Below are 25,542 nucleotides of genomic sequence, written 5' to 3'. Positions count from 1 at the left end.
CAGGAGACACCCGAATGACCAGCGGTAAGCACATAGTGCAACTGCAAGAGAATTGACGAGTGCTGATGCTGGGGAACGACGAGAAGCAGTGCAGCACCATGTGGACTCATATTGCGTCGGTATAAGGTCCCTTCCTGGAAAACAAACATACGGAGGGAAATGTCCTGTTGCTCCAAGGTAAGGTGTTCGATGATGAATCGCAAATATGGGTCACGATTTTGCTCGTCGGCGATGCATGAGAAGTCGGAGATCGACAAAACGCAGGTATGTGTATCGATTTTGGTGCCATCAGGAGGGTCGACAGGATAGTGGGAAAGGCGGTCAGCCTCCTTATGTAACCGCCCAGATTTGAAGGACACGAAAAAGCTGCACTCTTGCAGGCGTAAAGCCCAGCGGCTAAGACAGCCTGTTGGGTCTCTGAGTGAGGATAGCCAACATAAGGCATGATGATCTGTCACGACGGTGAAATGCCGACCGAACAGGTAAGGGCGGAACTTAGAAATGGACCAAACAAGGGCCAAGCATTCACATTCTGTTATAGAGTACTTGTGCTCCGGTGCTGAAAGAAGACGGCTAGCATACGCGATCACGCGATTGGTGTCCCGCTGTCGTTGGGACAAGACAGCGCCAATGCCACGGCCGCTCGCATCAGTGCGAACTTCTGTGTAGGCATGTGGATCAAAATGACCCAACACAGGAGGATTGACAAGGCGACTGATGAGCGTTGAAAATGCTGCAGCCCGGTCAGGTCCCCAACGTAAAATGGTGTCCTTTGTGAGGAGGTCTGCGAGAGGACGAGCAATTTCGGCAAAGTTCTGGATAAATCGCCGAAAATAGGAACACAGCACTAGGAAACTTCGGACATCGGTAGAAGAACGCAGAAGTGAAAACTCACTAACGGCACTTTATCAGGATCAGGCTGGACGCCAGCAGCGTCAACCAAGTGACCAAGTACTCTTGGTTGGTACTCTTGGTGGACTAAATTGGTAGACCATCTGGGGTGATGAAGGCAGTTTTTTCACGATCTCGTTCATCCACTGCAATTTGCCAGTAGCCAGAACGCAAATCAACCGCCGAAAAATAACTGGCACCGTGTAAGCAGTCCAGCGTGTCATCAATACGCGGAAGCGGATACACGTCCTTTTTGGTAACCTTATTGAGGTGACGGTGATCGACACAAAGTCTCCAGGTATTGTCCTTCTTTTTAACCAAAACGACAGACGATTCCCACGGACTGCAGGAAGGTTCGATAATATCTTTGGAGAGCATTTTGTCCACCTCCGTTTGGATCACCTGGAGTTCAGCCGCAGACACACGGTAGGGTTGCCAATGTACAAGAGGAGCGTCACCAGTGTGGAATCGATGAGTGACGACACGGGTTCAACCTGGCAGGCGATTGCCAAAACCAAAGATATCTTCATAGGACATCAGAATGTGGCAAAGGACGTCAGCGTAAGCAGGTCGTAAATCAGTGGCTATCATTGGTGTAAACTTTTCGTTGCGTGAAGTAGGAGGGGCAGAAGCTGCCGCAGTGTTTAATCGTAGTTCGAGCGCAAGAACAGCTGCTCTGCAGTCTTCCAAAGGGGACAGCACAGCCAGAGATACACCCTCAGGAAGCACTTGCAGACACGAGCCAAAGTTCAGAAGAGGAAGCCAGGCTTGATTATTGACAAGAGTTACGATTGAGCTTGGTAATGTTATTTGACGGGCCAGGAGGATGTCGCAAAGTGGAGACGCCACGTAAGGACCATCTCAAAGTGGTGGAGAAGGTGACGGTCGGGTCGGCAAAATAATGGGGCAGTTCAAGGCGAAGGGTGCCAGTTGCACAGTCAATAAGTGCTGAATGGGCAGTCAGAAAGTCAATTCCAAGAATCACTTCGTAGGGACACTCCACCAGTGCAGTGAACAGGACTAACACTGGATGGCCGGCGCACATTCCCATCACGGCTGTTGTACTGCCATTAGCTACTCGGACAGCAGGTGACTCAGCAGGTGTCAGGACTTTACGGAGACGGCTACGAAGATCTGATCGCATAACAGACACCTGAGGACCAGTATCGATGAGGGCTTGAACAGGTGCACCATCAATAAAAATTTCAACAAGGTTCAGTCGAGCAGCAGGGGTCAGCAGAGGTTTTGCAGTCCCAAGTTGTCAATGCAGCTTCATCTCCGGGGGCTGCATTGCTTAGTTTCCCGAGAAGCGGCCCGCGTAGGACAGGGACGTCGAGGTGTAGGCGAACGGTACTGATGGCATTGCGGCAAAGGCGAGCAGCTAGTGGTGTGTCCCCGAGAGGGAAGGCCGGCATGATATGGTTCAGAAGGGGGCGACAGAGGCCGAGGGCCCCAGTCGAAGCAGCAATCAGCATATGGCCGAGGCGAGGAGTACCAGCGGCTACTACCGCAGTGGCGGGAGATGTGACCGACCTGGGAGCAAGCAAAGCAAATTGGGCTGTCATCCGGTGTTCGCCACTCAGAGGTGTTCCGATATCGATTCGGAAACGACTGTCAAGGTGCAGCAGAGGCAGGAGCGGTCGGGGTGGGACGTGGGCGAACGGCAGACTGGGTGTCCATGTTTGCAATTTCCTGGCGGACAATAGCTTGAATGAGCGAGATGGTCATGTTGTCATGCGTATAGGGGCAGTGACAACTTGGAGCCATGGCATGAAGTTCGTGACGGATGACCTGCATCAAGCTTGGTGTTGTAGGCGGATATGACGCCGGAGGGTCGTTATGCGATGCCGGAGGGTCTTTGCAGGAGGAAGTGGCAGCCGTATTCGGAAGTCGGTCGAAGCATTGTATGATGCATTTGCTCTTCGCTTGCTCAAAATTCCGGCATTCCTTAATGATGGACTCAATCGTTGAGCAGTTCCTGCAAAGCAGGAGGTTGAACCCTTCAAGATGCGTCCAACCTTATCGGCCTCCAGCATGTCCCCGTGTGCTTTACAGCAGAGAGCCAGAACGCCTTGAATATACGTGATGTACGATTCTGTTGATGTCTGGGCACGAGACGCTAGCTTTTGCTTGGCCTCCATTTGACGTCCCACACGTCTTCCAAAAAGATCACGTAGCTTTTCCTTGCAGGAGTCTGAGCTTCTAATGTCGGCTTCATGCGCCTTGAACCATACCTTCGCGGTTCCTCCCAAGTAAAAGATCAGGCTGGCCAGCAAAAGTGTGGCATCCCACTTATTGTGCATACCGACACGTTCATACGACGTCAGCCAGTCTTCGACGTCGACCTTGCCAGTGCCAATGAAGATTCCCAGGTAACATAGCTGGGTTAGCACAACTTCTGCTGGTGCCTGAGCGGCAGAGGCAGCGTCAGTAGCCATAACTGTGGAACCGATGTGAAGCCCGCTGCAAAAATCCAGGGCCGACTTGTGGCGAGGGTACCCCACACCTCCACCAAAATGTTATTGTTGTGAATCAGCATGCACCACTGACACGTGTTTATATTGTTAGATTCGCCAGCCACGCCTCTTGTTAATCGGCAGTGGCTGCAGTGACGTCACAAGATAAAAACTATAAAAGCTACACTAACCTTTAATAAAGCATTCATTCTTCAATAAACCACTTGTTGAGTTACTTCAATGGCGATGAGGCTGCCCATTACCGGGCCACTATCTGCTCCGAGGCAGCCCACACCTGACCACCGGGTTTCGACGAAACGGAAGACAGTTGGGACGCCTACCAGGTGCGTCTGCAGTCCTACTTTGAAACTTATGAAATTGTTGACTCGAAGAAATGACAAGCCCTGCTAACAGTAGCTTTAAGCACAGCAGCAACAGTCGGCATAATAATAGGACGGTGCACGCCGGCCAAGATGCAAGAGCTCACCTACGAGAAGCTGCTTGAACTGCTGACAGTGCACTGCGCCACAAGGCAACAAAATAGCGGAGTCCTACAAGTTCTTCACCAGATGCCAGCGTCTCGATGAGACAACAAAGGACTTTATTGTGGTAATTCGGAAGAAGGCCTACAGTTGCAACTTTGGTGCGGCACGGGACAGGATGCTACAAGACAGACTTGTTTGTGGTCTACGTGATGCCGGAGTTCATCAGAAGCTTTTGGCAAGACCTTCGCTGAGGCTGAAAGAAGCCAAAGATATAGCTTTAACAGCCGAGATGGCAGCCCTCAACATTGATCACATGGAGAAGACACAGGATTATGGCAACATCCATGCCGTGAGGAGCAAGGTGCAAGGTCAACCGTATTACCACAAGACCCATCCGGGCACTTCTCGACCAAGCGAAGACGTCGTTTGCTTGTGTTGTGGTAGCACTAAGCACAAGGCAGCAAAGTGCAAGTTGCGCTGGGCGGACCGTTTTCACTGCGGACGTAAAGGGCACCTAGCTAAAATGTGTGTATGGAAACAAGGGGTGGCCCATTCTGAGGAGCATTCTTCACAGAGCGACGGCAACGAACTTTGTCTACTGAGTTTGTACACTGCGTCGGTAAACTGGGTCAAACCCGTGGTTCTCACCGTCTGCTGGAGCGGAATTCCGCTGACAATGCAAGTGAACACCGGATCGCATGTCTCCATCACTACATGGAAAACATACTGCAAGCATCGGCATGTCTGGCCTGTGCTCTGCGAGACGTCCTTGCAGTTGTCCTGCTTTCTTGGCAAGCTCCCCGTGAAGGGTCAGCTGAAGCTTCTGGTCTCGTACACAGGAAAAATCCTAGATGCAACTCTAACCGTACTGCAATGTGATGGCCCGAACTTCTGCGGGCGCAATGCCCTCAGCACATTTGAGCGTGGTGGAAGGCCCGTCCTCAGCATTCTCGGCGAGGAAACCTCCAGTGAGCAAAATGTCCCTGACAGTACTTTGGTTAGCGCACTCTTAGAGGAGTTCGGCAATTTGTTTACGCTAGGTCTAGGGCTAACTGATGGCCTGAATGTCCATTTGCGGTTGTGGGAAAATGTAATGCTGCGGTTCTGCAAAGCACTTTCTGTGCCGTATGCAATGTGGGAGCAAGTATCAAATGAAATAGACAGACTTGTTAGGCATGGCATTCTCTCGCCTGTCGACAGTGCAGACTGGGCCACGCCTCTGGTTCCCATTATCAAAAAGAATGGTTCCATTCGGTTGTGCGGCGATTTTAAGGTGACCGTATATGCTGCATGTGTCATGGAGCAGTACCCATTGCCAAAAATACGGGATATCTTTGCTAACCTAAATGTGGTGAAGTATTCAGCACCATCGGCTTGAAAGATTCTTACAGTCAGTTGCCGCTTGACGAGGAAACTAATAAGATTTTGGTCGTAAACACTCCGAAAGGCCCGTTTTGCTTTAATCAGCTTCCTTTTGGTGTAGCCTCTGCTCCTGCGATTTTTCAGAGATGTATGGATGGCATCCTAGAAGGCATTTCGGGCATTCAAGTATATTTGGACGACGTGGTAGTCGCAGAGAAATGCGGCAACTGTGAGACGCTGCGTGAAGTTTTCAGACGTTTCCGGCAACACGGTGTCAAGCTGAATCCACAGAAATGCAAGTTCTGCCAAGCAGCAGTTGAATTTCTGGGACATCGTATAAATATGAATGGATTGTTACCTAAGACGGACAACATTGCTGCAATAACGAAAATGCAGAAGCAAACGGGTGTTACAGAACTTCAGGCATTTTTGGGCTTCATGACCTACTACCACCAATTTTTGGAAAACTTGGCTACTGTTCTAGAGCCGCTGCATGAGCTGCTAAGAAAGAACACACGGTGGCAGTGGAGAGCGAGACAACGCGTTCTGAGCAACAAAGCAGCTGCTAGAGGAAGCTAAGTTCTTGGTGCACTACGATCCAAGTAAACCGCTTATCTTGGAAACCGATGCGTCGTCCTGTAGCACCATCGCAGTGCTATACCACAGAGTAAATGGGCAAGATCGACCAATTGGTTTCCAGTCGCGAACGCTTTCAGCTGCTGAGCCTAATTACGCACAAATTGAAAGAGAGGCATAGGCTGTTGTCTTCGGGGTTACAAAGTTCCGGGAATATCTGCTCAGGAATCATTTCACGCTGGTCACAGATCACAAACCTCTAAACCTCTTCCGAGCCTTTTCAGCCCCAACAAGCCCATTCCAGCCATGGCTGCTGCCCGGATTCAGCATTGGTCCCTCTTGCTAAGCACCTACAACTACAAAATTCAATTCAAGCCAGGAAAGACGTTGATTCCTGCAGACACCCTCAGCCATTTACTGGTGCGGAAGGAGCATAACACTAAGGGTGCAGAAGATGACGCTCGTGAGTATGTTCTTCTGACCGATCACATAGACACCTGTCCTCTGTCGGCGAGTGACTTGGCTGACTGTTGATGACAGGGACCTTGCGCAAGTCCGCGATTACATTCAGAATGGGTGCGCACGGTACTTGAAACCTGCTCACGAGCTGTGACGCGCATACATGCACAGGAAAGATGAACTGACGTACAGCCATGGAATTGCGTACTGGGTCCATCGAGCAGTTATTCCAACGAGTGCACGGCAGTCAATGCTGCGTATGCTGCATGATGCACATCAAGAGATAATGGCTATGAAGAACCTGTAATGTTCTGTTTTCTGGTACCCAGGGCTCGATCGGGACATTGAGAAGCTGGTCAACGCATGTCCAACATGCATAGAATGGGGCAGCATGCCTCCTGCCCGACAACCTATGCCTTTGCCGGACACAAAGGAGCCGTGGTCTAGGGTCCATGTCGATATTGTGGGCCCTGTGGACGGTAACATATTGTTGATTGTGGTTGATTCCCATACAAAATGGATCGAGGTTACCGCCATGAAGATCGCCAGTTCGGCGAAAACAATTGGAGCACTGCAGACCATGTTCAGCCGGTTCAGTTTGCCGAGGACCCTTGTGACAGACAACAGGCCACAATTTAATAGCGAAGAGTTCAGGGCATTTATGAAGCGCAATGGCATCGCTCATTCGCGGACAGCTCCCTACAAACCGCAGTCTAATGGTCTTACAGAAAGAGCAGTACGGACTGTGAAACAAGGGTTAAACAAAAATACATGAGGCAGTTTGCAAGCTCCACTGGACCACATTCTTTCGTATTATCGGCGCACTCCCTTGCCAAATAGGAAAACCCCAACTTTTATGTTTCTCGGATATCAGCCATGTTCTTTATTTCACGTCGTGTCACGACCTTTCCCTTCTGCAGGTGCATGCAACAGTGGCCAACCACTATGCATGGACGTCTGGTTCGAGAACTACGGAGTGGGTGACAAATGGAAACCACGCTTGGTAGAGTCCACCGAAGGCTCGCGAATGGCAAAGGTAAAGAGTGCAGATGGGGAGCAACATCGCCGCCACCTCGACCAGCTAAAGACCAGGAGAACCAGCATGGGAGGAGAAGCGGTGAAACCCGAGGCCCCCATATGAGTACGAATGGCTAAAGGCAGCCAGAATGCTGCGGTAGACTAGCAGTCTCAAGGGCACGACAGCAGTGACAGTCAGGCTCAAGTAGGCACCGACATTCGAACGCCGTCAGATGGGTGGGTCGAAGCCGAGGATGCTACCAGCGAGACGTAAGTGACTGACTGCGCTGAAGTGACACTGCATAGGTCGAAACGAAAGCCCGAGCCCACCGACCGCTTCACTCCTTAAGGGGGAAGAATTATTGTAAATCAGCATGCGCCGCTGACACGTGTTTATATTGTTAGATTCGCCGGCCACACCTCTTGTTAATCGGCAGTGGCTGTGGTGACGTCGCAAGATGAAAGCTATAAAAGCTACACTAACCTTTGATAAGGTGTTCGTTCTTTGCCAACCGCTTGTTAAGTTACTTCAGTTACGAGGAGAAAATATATGTATTTACAATATATACAGTTACAAGGTTGCAGCTCAGTAGCCAGGATAACACCATCTAGCGATCGTCGAGACACTTCAACCTCCTCTTCACCTCCTAACGTCCATTCGTCCACAGCGGCACAAACTCGTACGTGACAATATCTAATAGAGACAAACTGAGCACGGTTAGTAAGAAATTCTGAAATCCATTCGAGAATGCGAGGGGGCAGGTTCAACAGGCAAGTTTTAGTAACGTGTTTGTGTGGTACTTTGTGCAATGCTCTAGCAGAAAGGTTGCATCAGTCTGAAGGTTATGGTCAAGATTAGAATGTAAATCATGAATAAATATTGCCAGCCGAGTTTGACAGTATAAAGATTTGTGAAAGCCATGCTGGGAATAATGAAAGAAACTGTTTGAGAGTATACAATTATGCATGGGACGCTCGTTAGCGATATGGGGCGGTCATTCAGGGAGGAAATGTTTGTTACCTGATTTGTGGACCGGAATAACCTCTCCCACTTTTTAGTCGTCTGATAAACTTCCTGCTTTGGGCAACAGTGAGAACAGCATTGAGAAATACACTGCAAGAATTTGTTTAGTATTTTTTTAACAGTTTGGAGTTATGACTTAATATGACACATACTAAACCCTTGGCCATTCTTCTTTTACTAAAAAATAAGGTGCACATTACCTTTGTGCTTTCTTTAGGAGCTTTATTGTAATTTTTACATTAGTCTTCTACTTTGGACAAATAGGAAATGGGAGCGCATTTGAATCAGGAGCTTACCGGATTCGGTAAATACCGCCAAATGAATCTGCGGTATATTATGGCGTTTATTTTCTGCATAATGTTTAATTCAACCTGCAGGACAATTTGATCAATAGTGTCAGTCCTGTCAGGGTAGAATTAAGAGAAGTCAACTGTGCTAGCAACATATACTCATTAGGCATTTCTTCACAGTAAATGAGTGCCCTTCAACTCTTGAATACAACTTTACAAGCTGAATTCCTTCATTTTCGGGTTTCATATATTTTCTAATTCAAGGGGTAAAAATCTGGTGAGATTTTTAAATCGGAAAACCGGGGAGAAACGAGTTTTGCTGTCTGGCACAACAACTATGGAGAAACGGGGCATTTTGTTGTCTGGTAGCCCAAAATTCAGAATTTTCTGCTAAGTTTTACCAATGATTAATTCAAACAATGGTCCCCTTTTAGATACAAACCTTCTTTTTAAACAAGCTAAGACGTTCACAGGAGCATGTAATGGCAAAGAGAGCTGCTCGCAAATTATGTGACGAACTCACCTGTACAAATACTAGTTGTCAGCCATTATTAGTATGTTTAAAAGAAACCAAAGTGATGAAAAGAACAAATAGAGACTGGTTAGGCGATCCCTTCTTTACACCGTTCGCTGCACATTTTTAACAAAGGAATAAAGTACAAAGTAGTTCACAAGGGCATGCTTTGTAGCAGGTGTGTTGCTTTTCTTTATTTTACTAGCCTTTGCTGACGCACTTTATCAATATGTGCATTAGTATGTGCACTCTTAGGGTTATGTCAGGCCTTTTGTCCTTGTCTGTAGTCGTCCTGTCTTGCTTGTTCTGAATACAGGCTTTTGCAATTGGAACAGCATTCATGAAATGCCAACTAGGTGAGTCAGCCACTCTTCCTTGGATATGACGTAGTTGGGCAAACATCCTCTCAACGTCACAGCTACCATTCGCAATGCAGAACAATGTCAGTGTTCCATTAATTCGCTTCCTAGAACACTACCATTGTTTACACGTATGCAACACGTCGGAAATGCTATGCAATAAGCCATTGTCAAATTGGAATAAAGGAGACTTAAAAAATCAGCAAACTTTTGTTCACTCAAGGCCAGCAGATGATGAATATATCTTTATATATGCCGGTTTTAGCTTGAGTGTTAAGCAAGAACGAGGCATGCACTATATCCATATAATAATAATATGACAAATCTTGATCACCTGCTCACAAAAGATGGGCAGTGCTTATTAGTTTTGTTATTATCCTTTACATAGGGCGAAATTCAGGGACAAATCAAGTTTAATCTTATTTTCCCTGTTGTTTCAGGGTGCAAAAATCTAGCATTATCGGATTTTACCTGAAAAGGGAGGACCCAAAATAGACAACACTCAGGCTAATGTTGGATCTTGTATGCAATTATCCCATTCGATACAAAAATACACTGAACCAAGCCCAACCAGCAATGTTGTTGGCCAGCAACAATGTTGCAGAGATGTGCACAGATTAAGGTGCTCCGCTCCGGTGACACAAACACCCTGTTTTCAGTACCTTTACAGTAGCCACAGTGGGTCTCTGCTTGTTGCATGAAGTTGTCATATATACCAATGACAAGCTCAATTCTTGTTGATCTTAAATATATATTGTATGATATATGAGTGGATATGTCAGCTTTAACAGTAAATGCCTAAGAATAAGCCTAAGATATACACTTTTTCTAACTGGGTCTGAGTAGTTGTGACCATAATTTGCAAAACCTACTGCAGTTACAGCATTGCAACTTGTACTGTTAAATTTAGAACATATTCATCTACTTCCTCGACACAGCTCAAGAATGTTGGATTTTTACTTTCACAAAATTTTGCACATTGCCAAAAAGTATAGCAACTTGTGTTGTAACCAGCTCAGCAACTATTTGCTGAAAGCTGAATTTCAGAGACAGTACAGTTCGCACAAGTTCCATTTACAAATTTTCATTCGCGTGTGCTTAATACTTTTCCTTATAATATGGCCGCAATTAGGCAATATTCAGAATACTCGGTCATACTTGTGTCGATTTTGGTAGGAAGCTAATAAAAACATGAGGCTGTGGTTCAGGATTAAGGAACTAGAAGCATCAAATCACAATGAATAATTTTCCAATAAAGCAATGGCAACATTGCATCATATGTATGAAATTTCCCATTCTTTTTTAACGTGAATGTTAATGAAATTGACGTAATGTTCAATCTGTGGCAAAAATCTGACCATGCGTCACTAAATAATTAGCAGGTATGGTCCTTCGATATTTTATACACAAAGATCACAGCAAAAAAAAAAAAAAAAATGCAGGAAAAGTTCGCCAACGATTACGATACTCCCTAATGCGAAATTTGAGTGCAGATGTATACGGGCTTTCATTTTGCGATATATTGGCTGGCACAAATAATCTGTCTTGTGCAGCACATTGCAAACGGAGTGATGTGCGGCGTGACTGCCTCGCTAATTGGAAGATGGCGAGAGACGGCACAAGGGCGACGCATGGGCACAATTCACAGCAGCTGCCGCAGACAGACCGTCGCTCATGCAGCGCTTTGTTTCCATACATACAACGCACACTACTTTGCCACCATCGTTGCCGCAAAGCCTGTCTTGCACGGCACTACTCTTTTCTCCCACTTTAACCACACTCTCCTCTTCCGCTTTCTTCCTCACACTCTCTTCAATATCAGCGTCTCATCTCCCACTGTGCTCCGTGTTTGCTTTCATTTTTCCCTGCGTTCATTCGCTCTGTTACGTGGGACAACAGCGATGTTCCCAACAGGAACGGGGGCCACAGAACTGCACTCTAAATGCGAGAAATAAATACAATAGAGACGGCTATAACAAAGGGCCAATGACTGGTAGAAAGAATGAACGAAAGTCGCAAGACTATTAGCTATTAGTGGTTGTAGTGCTTGTGCATTGGTATGAGGAATACTGCTTTGGTAGGACAGTCAGAGCGTGGCCAGGTGTTTTAACACGTCTTAAAGGGACAGTAAAGATTACTATGAAGTCAAGGTAGTGATTGAACATTGCTCTAGAATGTCTAAGGCGTCAATATAATCGCGAACAAAGCTTTAGTAACCAAGAAATTGAGGTAAATGCATGACACGATTTGAGACCCCCCAGCGACATTCCAGTACTAGCCCAATGACGAAAGCACTCCTCATAATTTATGTCACTAGTACTCAACTACCGTATTAAAAAGATAATTTCATTAGGTTACAAGACGGAAGAAAATGCTACCTGTCTACTTCTGTTTGATTCTAAGAAAAAATAACATTTTGACGTTGCCTTTCAGTAGTATGGGTGGTCGAAAGCTTTCGTTTTCACTCGACTCTGCACCGCACGCTCTTTGAAGTTTCAGTTGTTTCGTTATCACGTTGTGCTGCGCTGGTTCTGCTGGCTCGCGAAACTTGCATTTTGAACAAGCAGCGAGAATGCCACGTCCACATGATGCCGTGGGATGCGCGAACGGTCCGTGGAACTTGGCCATGGGCATTGTAGTGCCGAATCCAACGTTACTTATAACTGTGTGCCAATGAGTGAACCTCTCTGTTCGAACTGGTTAAGTGCCGTACCTCTGCCACAGCGCGTTGGCAAACAGCCGAAAAATCGCGTAGTGTGCTCGCTGCACTTTCGTCCATAGGATTATGAGTTCAACGCCAACTTACTGAAGTCGTGTGGAGTGCCTTTCAAAGCAATGCTTTCCGTAGCGCTGTTCCGTCAGTCTTGCCTGCATTCTCCAAAGCGCAAGAACAACTGCAGGCCGAAGACAAGGCAGCGAGTGTGGCATTTGGTTTTCACGAAGGAAAAGCTACAAATGTACGAATATGTACAGCCACGACATACAGTTGCCGTCGTAGCAGTACGCAACAACGCCGGCAGCGCGAGCCCTCAGCAACAGGTCACATTCATCAGTGTTAAATCGCTGAAGTCAAGCCCAGCATCACGAGGCAATGTGTCGTTGTCAGGGTAGTCCATTGCAACGAGCGTCAAAGTTGGCATCATAAAATAAAGAACCAGCTTATCGTCGCGCGCTTTCCCTTCCGCTAGCCACCATAGTTCCACTGTCACGCTGCTGTCGGCTCTGTCTTGGCTCTGCAGAAAAGCCGTAGCGCCGTCTGTGGGCGCCATTTTACTCACCGACGACACAATGTCACCGTGAGACCATGACGTCACCACTCCTGAATGGGAGGGCGGGCGATTTGAACTGCGCTAGAGGTATGCATTTTCTCTTAAAATAAGTCTCTTCTTTGCACGAAACAAGCGTTTCGAGGTTTCTGGGATGGTATTTCAACAGTCCATGTTGACCTAATATTAACCTTTAATGTCGCTTTAATTTAGTTTGAATAGTAAGGAATAGTGTTTATTTTATTCAAGAAGAAAACAGAAGGGAGGGCACCGCGAATAAGATATCTTCAAAAAAGAATGGTAAAGCCTATTGCAAATCGAGTTGAACATTTTCAAATACGAATAAAAAGAGATGCTTATAGAAGCAAATATTTTCGAATATGAGCTATTAGTATCAACTGATAGCAAGCTCATTGGTATGAGGTCTGAACTTTGTCACAAGTGAGATTCCTTATGAGCAGCTGGAAAGTCAACCTCAACTGTCCTGACTTACTCTCAGCACGCGCACAACGCCGCAGTGTCACGTTTCACTGCTTTAAAGAGTTTATTTTGGTTTGGATGAGGGACACCTGCATCTCTGCATCACACAACACTTTGCTTTTTGAGCTCAAGCTCCTCCAAGAAAGCGGTGGTACACGGCACCAAATGGCAAGAAAATTAATAGCGAACATCTAAGTATTTTGCCCTAGCATTGCCGCGGTGGTGGCTTTGATTAATGTCGTTTCGGACCTACGGTCACGGCAAAACATTTGGAAAATCAGACGGCGAAGGGTTCTTGTGTCCAAAATTTTAGTTTTTATACATTGACTCTATAGGGTATGCGGTGGTGCAATGAAGCCGTCCAATTGATCAGGCACATCCCCAAAAATCAAGCGTCCGGAAAATTGGTCTTGTCTGTACACTGGCAACTCTTCCAGCCGACGACAAGGTGTCAAAGACAATTCATCATGATTCTTCTCTGTTACTTGAGCCAGCACTAGCGCGACTTTCGTTCCCTTTCAATAAAATTCTTCCAATCTTCCCTGATAGAAGCAAAAATTCCCCGAGTTTTCCCTGAGTATTTCCAGACTATTGAAAATCCGAGAGTTTCCGGTTTTCCCAGTTGGTAAACACCCTGAAAATAATAATTAGCAACATTCTTCAACAGGAGTACAACATAACAAATAATGAGCAAGGTTCTGATTTGCAAGTTTGCAGAAATAACGGTTCGAACACAGATGAGGTGTTTTCTTCCATATTGGACAAGGGTGTACATGTCATACACATTTTCAAAATAACTGACAAAGCTTTTCGAGAATACACGCATTGGACTCTTCAACAGAGCTACTGCCCCAAGCTAGAAAGTTCTGTACATTACAGCTGCTGGGAAAGTAGGATGCAAAGAAATAGATGGCTGTAGCAGAGGCACTCGTAGAGAAAGAGAGAGAGCCATGTACCCACGCAGATTCTGCTCCATTGATCGATGATACAGTTGCTGACAAGACAGTGCACAGAATATGCTTATAAAGTTTAGAATTCAAGAAAAGCTTCAGCGTACCTCTCAAAGTAAAAGCACCCTATATTCTTCAAACCATTTCACCAACAGGCTTTTCACTCATCCGTACGTAATATAGCTGGGAGATTCTAGTGACTTGTAGGCTTTCATTTATTCAAGGGTAACAAAGTTCGCTGAGAACAAAGATAGCTAACAACGCCAGCGTGAGTTATCTCCGGGAAGACGATGAGACCAGCAGTAGCGTATGGTACCAACATATTCCGATGAATATCCGTGCCACAATTTTTCCTTGTACCATGAACACGTCTATCCAGTCAGCTGCTAGTAGCAATCGGCACTACTCGAAGTTGGCAGCATTCTGAGTGAAAGACTCAGACTCCCGTGTTACAACACCACTGCCATCGCAGTCACGACTATGTTACAGCTGTCACAGTGCTTTATCAACATGGCCGCTGCACAAACAGACAGGCAGATGTGATGCTGTGTCTATTATGTATTATTAATGGGACAATAAAGAGGAAAACTGAATCAGTTTATATTGGTGAAGTTTTCTTGATGAACTCTACTTTTGTTGATTTCACAATAATAGGCTGATTATTAGAAGAGAAAAGAGTTTCATTTTTTATTTTCGCAACGAGACCCTAGGGCCAGTACATGAGTGCGATGACAATTTCAGTTTTTTTTTGCATTTCGGCCTTTATCGTTCTGTAAATGTTTTTAAAGCTTCCCAAGTTCAGTCTTCGGCTATTTTAGTATACAATGCAGTGTATATTTACCAATCAAATTTAACTAGGCACAAACAGAATCCATGACGTTACAGCAAGGTAGTGCGGGAATTTCAATCCTCTTTTACATCTTTTCCGGCTTACGAAGCATCCTTTTGTGGTAAGAGTGACTTTTTTAGTAATGTAATTAACTAAAACAGGTCAAACCATTATTCCCTTTAGTCCCCCTTTAGGAATGTTGCATTATGTATTAGAATTGTAGTTGTATCTTGTATGTGTTATTTCATATTTGCTGCTTCAGAATGTTCCAGCACTCACCTTGTGACCTATAGGTTTAAAAGTCTGAAAAAGGCTGACAATATTGATAAATAAAATTCATTTAACAAAGATGCCACTATGAACCTAAACCTAAATTGCAGTGACGACCGCCTGTCTTGTGCACAACGACTCGGTAAATGCGTCTCTGGGAAATGCCAACCTATTATTGTTAAATTTATTTAACTGAAACTTCAGGATAGTATCCTAGCAGCGAAGCGTAATCTGAAGAAATCTGGAGTGGATGTGACCGAAGACTTTTGCAAAACAACAAGAGCTATGAGCAAAAAGTTGTTTGATTACGGCAAATCTTCTGGAAAGCAATTTTCAATCCGGTATATTAAGCTCGACATCGGGAAAAAGTGCTACGTTTACTGTTCAGCTCCGACCGTGTTTGTGACCTTGAATCTGGTAATAGTGCTTCCGTTTTGACAGATGGATCACCTGCATCGATGTTGGCTTCTTACAATCAGTTGTTATACTAATTGAAAGCCCTGTTACTCACCGTGATGTATCTCTTTTATTTACAATATTAGAAGCATTGTCAATAAACGTGAGGCACTGTCATCAATCTTGGACTCGTGCTCCGCTGATGTAGTTCTACTTACTGAAACCTAGTTATCGTCAAGAAGTGACAGCTCTGAGCTATCTGAATGTGAAAAAAAGTATGCGATTTATCGCTGTGATTGCAGCGACAAACATAGTGGTGGGATGCTTATTGCTGTGGCCGATATCCTTGTATCGCATATGATTGTAACTAGCTCAGCCTTGAGTTTATTTGTGTTTACATTTATTTAAACCATAAAAATTTTCTTTTTTGCGTATGCTACCACTCGCCAAATGCTGCTTCAGATTTCTGTGAAAGATTACATGACGTGCTTAATTATCTGGTTCTACAGTTCCCGCGCTCTCCATTATTTCTCTTGGGTGACTTCAATATGCCTAAAATTAACTGGTCTAGACCTGTCCCGGTTGTATCTGAAACATTACCTGGTGTTTCATCTTTTGCTGCCTTGTACTTAGACTAACTTTGCTCAGATCGTTTCCCAGCCTACTAGAACTGGTCCTACATCAGCTAACATTCTTGATCTCATCTTAACAACAGCATCTGGACTTGTACACTCAATTTCATACATGCCTGGTATAAGCGACCACAGCCTTATTCATTTCGTTATGACAACTTGCAACGCGCCAGCCTTCGAAAACAAAAATTAAAAGGAGCTTGAATTATTCGTGGATGGCTGCATTCCAACATTTTTCAATTGTACAGTGGAAGAGAACTGGATTTCCTTTAAAAATAAAGTTACAAGTCTCATTAACAAACATACCGTTACAATAAATTTCAGGTAAACAATGGGCACCTTGGTTTAACAACATTAAAGAGGCTGCTGTACAAAAGAAAGCGCCTTTTCTGTTTGCGAAGTCGACAAACAGTCTTGCTCACTGGCGTGTATATCGTGACAGTCTGTGCTCCTATCGCATTGCTATCATACAGGCACACTCCCTTCTCTTCTTTCCACCAACCCTTCCAAGTTCAGGAACTTTGTTCTGCCCAAAGTCATGCCATTTCTCTTGTTGACTCTGCTGGACACGTGCTGCGCAATGAGCAATGTTGTACTGTCCTGAATGACGTCTTCGCGAGTGTGTTTACAAAGTCAACTGCCGTTGTCACGCCGCAGCTGCGTAATCGCGATTTCTTTCCCATGGATGTAATCATAGTCGATTTTGCAGGAATAGCTAAATTAATTGAGAAACTAAAGCTTTCGTCTTCATGTAGTGATGAAACTAATGCGAAGTTTCTGAAGAACACGAAAGTTTACTTTTCAGTTTTCCTGTCATATCTCTTTATACAGTCCATTGAATGTAGTAAGCTGCCCTCAGATTGGAAGGTCGGGAAAGTGGTGCCACTCTTTGAATCAGGGAACACGCATCCTCATCTCAATTATCGACCGATTTCTTTAATTAGTATCCCGTGCAAATGTTTAGAACATGTAATTTACTCTAATCTCATATCTTGAATCAAATGACTTTTTTACCTCCTACCAACATGAATTCCGGAAAAACTATTCCTGTGAAACACAGCTTCTGTTATTTACTAATCACATTGCAGCAGCTCTAGACCGAGGCTCCTTTCTTCATGGTGTTTTTCTTTTCTTTCTAAGGCTTTCAACAAAGTACCTCAACTACTACTACTAAAAATCAGCACTTTGGAAACTGACCCCAACATCCTCAAATGGATCTAATGCTTTTTATCTAACCGAACCCAATATGTTATCGCTAACAATCACACTTCTCCATGTTCTGTTGAACCTGGCATCCCTCAAGGTTCCGTTTTAGGTCCACTACTATTTCTGATCTATATAAATGATCTTCCAGATAACATTAATTCTAGCATAAAGCTATTTGCAGATGATTGCGTTATCTATCACGAAATAAATAACCCTAATGATACACTTGTCCTTCAATATGACCTGAATGAAGTATCTGAATGGTACAATATATGGTCAATGACTCTTAACATCAGTAAATGCAAGTACACGACATTTTCGCAAAGCATTAATGCCTCAACGTCTTCAGAATACATAATTAATGGTACCGGACTGGAGCGCGTGTCTGCATACAAGTATCTTGGTGTCTACATATCTGATGACTTGTCATGGCATACTCACATTGACTACATCATAGGTAATGCAAATCGCACTCTCGGTTATTTCCGACAATTTTCTCCAAGCTCCACAGCGCCTAAAATTAATACTTTACCAAACTTTCGTTCGTCCGAAACTCGAATACGCTTGTGCAGTTTGGGACACGGCTCACCGCACTCTCATTCAATCCATAGAATTCCTTCAGAATCGATCAGCCCATTGTATTATGTCCAACTATTCACGTACCGCTAGTGTCTCTCAGATGAAATTGTCACTTAACCTTCCTAAACCTTCCAACTCGGCGCAACATCTCGCACCTTCGTTTATTCCACAAGTGTTCCATCACGGTCCATTGCATCAGCAACTCCTTTCGCAACCAGTGTATTTATCCTCCCGTATCGATCACAGCAATAAGGTAGCTGTTCCTCTTTCTCGCACTGACATGTTCCTGCATTCTTCTGTGCCAAAAACCTGTTCCGAGTGGAACCGCTTTCCCTCTTCTATCGCCACCTTAGCCGATGCATCATCACTCAAAATCGCTGTAACAGATCATCTTTTAAAATGACTTGAATTTTGCTGTTTCTTTATTTTATTATTTTGCTGCTGTCACTATCTGTTTATCTTATCTTATCATGACTCATCGATTTTGCTTACTCATCAAAATTAGCTCACATGACATAACAGCAGAATTTCATATCAAGAGACTTGCTGCGAGATGTGTTAGCCACACATCACTGGTACTCTATGACAAAGAATTTGAATTTTTGAACAATTCACTTTTCTTGCTTTTACTAACTACTCTGCTTTGCGCTGAAACGTATTAGTTGGTTGTTGTGAGCAGCCTCATTTTTTTCTTCGTGATTCCCCTAACTTATGATGGCACATCACTAAGAACTTGCAACTCACCAAGACCCCCTCCAAATGTCTCATCGTTGAGGGCATCGTAGTCATCCTCAACTTCAGCCGTGAGAAGCTCCTCCTCATGACTCAGTGGTTGCAACGCCTGGATAAATATTAGGCATCACTTGGAACATATTCCATTCAAAGTATCTTCTTGGGCAAGTTGGTAGTGTCAGTTACTTATTTTGGCACAATAGGAGACACATGCAGGAACAGCACCGACGACATAAGGCGCAAGTTTTCGTGCACGCTTAACCAAAGCGCAAATGTGCCAGCGTAGGTTTATAATATAACAAGTCAATCACTACCGCAATCAAACGCAACTACAGTAATGCAATCGAAGTGTCGCTAACGCACGCAGGTCCTTTCTGATAAAATATGCCTTTATGAACTCGCATACTGTTTTGCTGCCTCTGTTGACCAGAATTTTAACACACGAGAAGCAAGGCTAGCATTAGCAGGCCTTGCAATGCGCGTGAGCTACATCATTGGCTACATAACTATATTGTAAGGCCTGCTCACGGGAGCCATACTTCGTGTGTTAATATTCTGTGCAAGTGCGCTAGCTACACTTCAAATGTCTTATAATCTGCAGAGATTGGCTTATTTCATGCGAGCTTGAAGCTTGACCTGTGACGACAGACATTTGCGTCTCAGGTTGGGCGTGCGCAAAAAATTGCGCCCTATGATGTGTCTGTCCTTCCAATCAATAAACCAGGTAGTAGTTGGCGCTTCCAGTGCACCATTCTTGCACATTTCTCCTTTCGCGCCAAGAAAATTATGTTTATTATATTATGCGTAACGTACTAACACAGATTCAGAACCTGCATTACACGAGCACATTTTCAGAACCGTAAAGCTCTGACAGCGACGTGTACAAAACGCTACCGTTCTTAACACGACGTGGAAAACAGCGGCCCCAGTGTCATTGCCCCATTACGAACGTGTGTATCAAAGCCTAAACCAAGTGGCAGTTTAAATTAAGTGAGCGCACGGTCCCGAAGATTGACACCCAAGCAGCTTTCTCCGCACGCAGTTTCACAACACATACAGCAAGTAGAGCAGGAGAATCAAGTTTGGACTTGCCTGAGACTCCTTGCGGAAAGCCAAAAATCCTTTCGACATGTTTGCGCGTAAGACGAGCGATGAATCCGGCTTTTGTCTCGACGTGGTATCATATCAAGAAGCTATTAGGCTTAGATTCAGTGACACATCAGAGAACGACGCGGCGTATCACTTCGGCTCAGTAGCGTAGTAATATGGCCTAGCATTTCACGTTAAACATGACGCGTCTGTGCTAAACGTGGAGGGATCAACTGTTGGGCGAAATACTGGGCAATGCAGCGCGATACGGGCAACACTCGTTGAAACCTGCAAAGCTGCAAGAGCACAACCACAGCACAACAAAACTACAGGCCTACGGGTGTCAGAAGGATTACAGAATCCTACTTGAGACTAGAGTGCTAGAGCAATTGGCTAGGGTTATGCTAGAGCAATGGCTAGAGTGTACCATCAGGTGTTCCGTGGTACCATAACCTCCTCTATAGTGCCTAGAATGTACGGGTTAGTGCGCCGTGCACCCGCTCTTTTCAATGGAGGAGTGTGGCGCCGCCTGCAATGGGTGCCCACGGTGGCCGACAGAGGTCGCTGCCATACGGGTGAGTGCAATACATAGGTACGAGGTCCTCCGAGGTATGTGGAAAGGGGTAATGGTTCCAGGACTTACTTTTGGAAATGCGGTTGTTTGCTTTAAATCAGGGGTACAATCAGGACTCGACGGGAACCAAAGGTCAGTGGGTCGCCTCGCATTGGGCGCGCACGGGAAGACTACAAATGAAGCTGTGCAAGGGGATATGGGCTGGACTAGTTTTGAAGTGAGGGAAGCTCGCAGTAAAATTGAGTATGAAGAACGGCTGAGGAATATGGAGGAAAGTTAATGGGCTGGGAGAGTGTTCAGGTATCTGTACAGGCAAAACATTGATTCACAGTGGAGGAAAAGAACTAGGAAGCTTACCAGCAAGTATGCGGCCTGTGGGGTGGACAACACAGCAACAAAGAAGGTCAAGCGGAAAGTCAGAGAGGCTGAATTAATCTCATGGGTGGCGGCAATGGAAAAGAAACCTGCCATGAGTAACTACTTAAGGGGAAAAAACGAAATTAGGAAAGAAACCATTTATGATAACTCAAAGGGAAGCTCATTACTTTTCGAAGCGAGATCGGGATGCCTTAGAACACGCACCTATAAAACGAGATATAAGAAGGAAGAAGAAACATGTGCTTGCTGCGGTAAAGCTAGGGAAACGACGGAGCATATTTTATTAGAATGTGAAGACGTCTATCCAGCGGTCGATTTAGGCACCACTGGCCTCCTTGAAGCCCTTGGGTTCAGCGGGAGCAGTGGTAAAGCAAACAGGTCCGCAATAGACATCAGTAAGAGGCGATTGGAGGATTGGTGGAAGAAAAGTAGGGAAACGACAAAAGACGGAGACGTACAAAACCACAGTTCGCAATAGGGTATCAGAAAATTTGGACGTGGTAGTTCATAGTGTTTTTTTTTTTTTTTTTTTCATTGGTGAACCTAGGTAGGATATTAGGCAGCATAGTAGCAAGAGCTTGGTGGCGCAAGCCACCGCCCCGTTCCAGAAGGGACGCTCATAACATCCATCCATCCATGCAGACTGCGCGTGTCGTCTGCTTCGCACATCAGTTTCGCAGCGGTTGCGTCGGTTTCTATGTTTGCGTTTTCTGCCCTATTACAGCGTTGCGTGTTTGTTCTTGGTTTTGTCAAAGAGTCGGTGCGTAGCTGCTGTGTTTGTGTGCTTGTCATTACGAGAACTATGCGCCGGCGGTGAAAAAATGACGAAGCTAAAGAGAGAGTGCAAGGAGAAGACCTGCTTTGTGCCATTGTGTAGAAGCGGCTACCGCTCGAATAAAGGGCGTGTATCCTTGTTCACTCCAGCATCTGATACGAAGCGGTAGCAGAATGGGCAAGAATGACCGGGAGAACGGACAGAAGGCTGGCACCAACTGCTGTGATTTGTGAAAAAACATTTAGAAAACAGTTTAGTCCAGCATGCGTTCTCTATTACCGTGAATTAACGTCGTTGTCCACAAGATTCCCCGCGATAAAACACGCCTATAAACCTACGCCATACCAACGATATTGCTACGGAACAGTATTTGCAATGATGAAGAGGCGAGCAGTGAGAAGACGATTGGGCTAGCGCGGGCTGTTGCCTCTTGGCCAAGTGCCAAGTGCGGCATATTCCCTTGTGAATATACTAGCTTTTCGTCATCTTCTCACTGCTCGCCTCTTCGTCATTGCAAATACTGTTCCGTAGCACTATTTCCTGAGTATCCTAAGCATGCACCTCGTGAGTGCCAGGAAAAAGAAAGACAAGAAAAATGAGCAGTAGTGCTTTGAACTACTATACTGCAGACATCTCTGTAAGGTGCCTTGTGGATGTCTCGTGCTGAAGATGCCCTCTCGGTGAGCGCATATTTCACCCCTCATCTTTTAAGAGGTTCAATACATACAAGCATTTGTCTAGCAAACCAGATTTTTTTCAAGGGAATTTTCCACGTCTCAGTAATTTCTCTCGTCGTATTCGAGTGCTGATTGCCGTGTTATAGTTTGTTAACGAAGCTTTCCCTCAAGTCTAAATATTTTAAGGCAGTTTTCCTAGCCTCTAAAGCCGCTCGAGTTCGCTCTTCTCCTTGAGCGGCCATTTTTCCTAGAAAGTATGCCTTCCAACTACTCTGCCCTTAAACTGGCTCTCTCAACTACTACACGCAGAGACAAAGCAACAGCGCGCGCATTAGATCCCATAGATGAGATGAATATTTACAATTAGTATTAGGGTTATAATTATATTCGAGTGCTGATTGCCGTGCTATCGTTTGCTAACGAAGCTTTCCCTCAAGTCTAAATATTTTAAGGCAGTTTGTCGTGTGCGTATCATGGCTACGCACGCTTATATCGCATTCCGTTTCTCTACCACGGCTGCGCTTTAAAACCACGGCGCTGCAGTTTTTGCTTTTCTTTTCTTTCTTCTTCTCCGCCCTTAAACTGGCTCTCTCAACTACTACACGCAGAGACAAAGAAACAGCGCGCGCATTAGATCCCATAGATGAGATGAATATTTACAATTAGTATTAGGGTTATAATTATATTCGAGTGCTGATTGCCGTGCTATCGTTTGCTAACGAAGCTTTCCCTCAAGTCTAAATATTTTAAGGCAGTTTGTCGTGTGCGTATCATGGCTACGCACGCTTATATCGCATTCCGTTTCTCTACCACGGGTGCGCTTTAAAACCACGGCGCTGCAGTTTTTGCTTTTCTCTTCTTTCTTCTTCTCCGCCCTTAAACTGGCTCTCTTAACTGTACTACACGCAGAGACAAAGAAACAGCGCGCGAATGCGATCCCATAGATGAGATGAATATATATATATATATATATATATAGAGAGAGAAAACTATCAGTCATAGCTCTCGTAGTATAGCCCTCTGGGCCGTTTCCTTTTTTTTTTTCGAAAGTAGTCCTATTAGGGTTATTATAATTACACGAAGGTACTTCGCCCTCATCAGCAGCAGTCCTTGGTATAGTTATTCTGGCGGCTAGCTTCCCACGCTATGCGTGCCGCCATCGCACCTGGTTAAGCTTTTCCTAGACGCTAGAGCTATGCTTTGTCCGCGCAACCTTGAGCGATCGGAAAGCGCGTTTCCCCCTCTTGGCCGGCGGAGAAGGGATGCTTCGTTCCGGCCGCGAAGCTCTCCACATCTCTGTAAGGTGCCTTGTGGATGTCTCGTGCTGAAGATGCCCTCTCGGTGAGCGCATATTTCACCCCTCATCTTTTAAGAGGTTCAATACATACAAGCATTTGTCTAGCAAACCAGATTTTTTTCAAGGGAATTTTCCACGTCTCAGTAATTTCTCTCGTCGTATTCGAGTGCTGATTGCCGTGTTATAGTTTGTTAACGAAGCTTTCCCTCAAGTCTAAATATTTTAAGGCAGTTTTCCTAGCCTCTAAAGCCGCTCGAGTTCGCTCTTCTCCTTGAGCGGCCATTTTTCCTAGAAAGTATGCCTTCCAAAAACCGACTATCGCGGACAACATGAGTCTCTTTCCACGTAAGTGTGAGGCTCGGAGGAGGAGCTGTGGCGCTTGAAAGTAGCCTGGGGCCTGACGAACCAACCGACTGAGCTATCTTTCCGGGCAACATCGAAGGGTCACGAGTTCAAATCACCTGTTATGTTCCTTTTTTTTTTTCCGCCCCTTTTTCTTTCTTTTTTTTCTTTCTTTTAATGTCTTTTCCTTTATTTTATCACTGTACGGGAACCCTCCTAAAAAAAAAGAAAAAGAAAAGAAAGATATATATCTTCAAATATGTATGGCCTCACACTCACATGTGCAGGTCATAAATACCAGGTTCTCTAGCCGAGTGCCATCCATGCGGTATAACCGAGCTCAGATTGGTCCACCTTGACTGACCAAGTAGGGCACCACTGTAGGTTAAATGAGGCGTACAACTCCTGCGGGACCCGCCGTGGTTGCTCAGTGGTTATGGTGTTAGACTGCTGAGCACGAGGTCGCGGGATCGGACCCCGACCACGGCGGCCGCATTTCGATGGGGGCGAAATGCGAAAACACCCGTTTACTTAGAATTAAGTGCACGTTAAAGAACCCCAGGTGGTCGAAATTTTCGGAGTCCTCCACTACGGCGTGCATAATCAGAAAGTGGTTTTGTCACGTAAAACCCCATAAATTAATTTTTATTTTAACTCCTACGGGGACGGTAGAGAATCCGTCTCCAGTGCAAGAGGACCGTGATTCAAACCCCGGTGCCGCGCTATTCTCCACCGGAAAATACAAAAAAAAAACCGTGTGTTGAGAAAATTGCACAAACAGGCCTGGAGTGCGGCCTGATCCCGGTGACCAGAACCGGTAACGCACTCTCTCACCAGAGCAGGATTGGCCACCCTGGTGCAGTACTTGGCCACAACCTCCTATATGAATACAACAATCGAACCCCGGCCCTCAGTCCCCAGCAGCCGCGAAGCAACTGACCACGGCGGCGGTCAGATCTGTGACGCTGCAGAGGGTGCTAAGAATACCTGGCTCCGGACAGGCCGCCATTGGAATCTGAACCTGGCAACGTTTAACGTTAGAACGCTATCTAGTGAGGCGAGTCTAGCAGTGTTATTGGAGGAATTAGAGGGTAGTAAATGGGATATAATAGGGCTCAGTGAGGTTAGGAGGACAAAAGAAGCATATACAGTGCTAAAAAGCGGGCATGTACTGTGTTACCGGGGCTTAGCGGAGAGACGAGAACTAGGAGTCGGATTCCTGATTAATAAGGAAATAGCTGGTAACATACAGGAATTCTATAGCATTAACGAGAGGGTGGCATGTCTTGTTGTGAAACTTAATAAGAGGTACAAAATGAAGGTTGTACAGGTCTACGCTCCTACATCTAGTCATGATGACCAGGAAGTCGAAAGCTTTTATGAAGACGTAGAATCGGCGATGGGTAAAGTCAAAACAAAATACACTATACTGATGGGCGACTTCAATGCCAGGGTAGGCAAGAAGCAGGCTGCAGACAAGTCAGTGGGGGAATATGGCATAGGCTCTAGGAATAGCAGAGGAGAATTATTAGTAGAGTTTGCAGAACAGAATAATATGCGTATAATGAATACCTTTTTCCGCAAGCGGGTTAGCCGAAAGTGGACGTGGAGGAGCCCGAATGGTGAGACTAGAAATG

General features: G+C 45.4%; 1 protein-coding gene across 5 annotated transcripts in view; it reads right to left on the bottom strand.

Moving 5' to 3' along the window:
- The window catches only part of Patr-1 (Protein associated with topo II related - 1), a 246,701-nt gene extending 226,379 nt beyond the window's left edge, over positions 1-20,322 (bottom strand). For all 5 annotated transcript variants that reach the window (XM_055078308.2, XM_072285096.1, XM_055078309.2 and 2 more), the window contains exons 1-2: positions 19,866-20,322; positions 18,786-18,882 (exon numbers count right to left, since the gene is read on the bottom strand). In XM_055078308.2, the coding sequence (XP_054934283.2) occupies positions 18,786-18,882; positions 19,866-19,904 (136 nt within the window). In that variant the 5' untranslated portion in view covers positions 19,905-20,322. The remainder of the gene's footprint in view (positions 1-18,785; positions 18,883-19,865) is intronic.
- Between the last annotated feature and the right edge of the window lie 5,220 nt (positions 20,323-25,542).

The sequence above is a fragment of the Dermacentor andersoni genome, chromosome 10 (assembly GCF_023375885.2).
Source record: "Dermacentor andersoni chromosome 10, qqDerAnde1_hic_scaffold, whole genome shotgun sequence".
Lineage (NCBI taxonomy): Eukaryota > Metazoa > Arthropoda > Arachnida > Ixodida > Ixodidae > Dermacentor > Dermacentor andersoni.
Note: the sequence above shows the minus strand (reverse complement) of the source record. Positions and strands in the feature narration are given on the sequence as shown.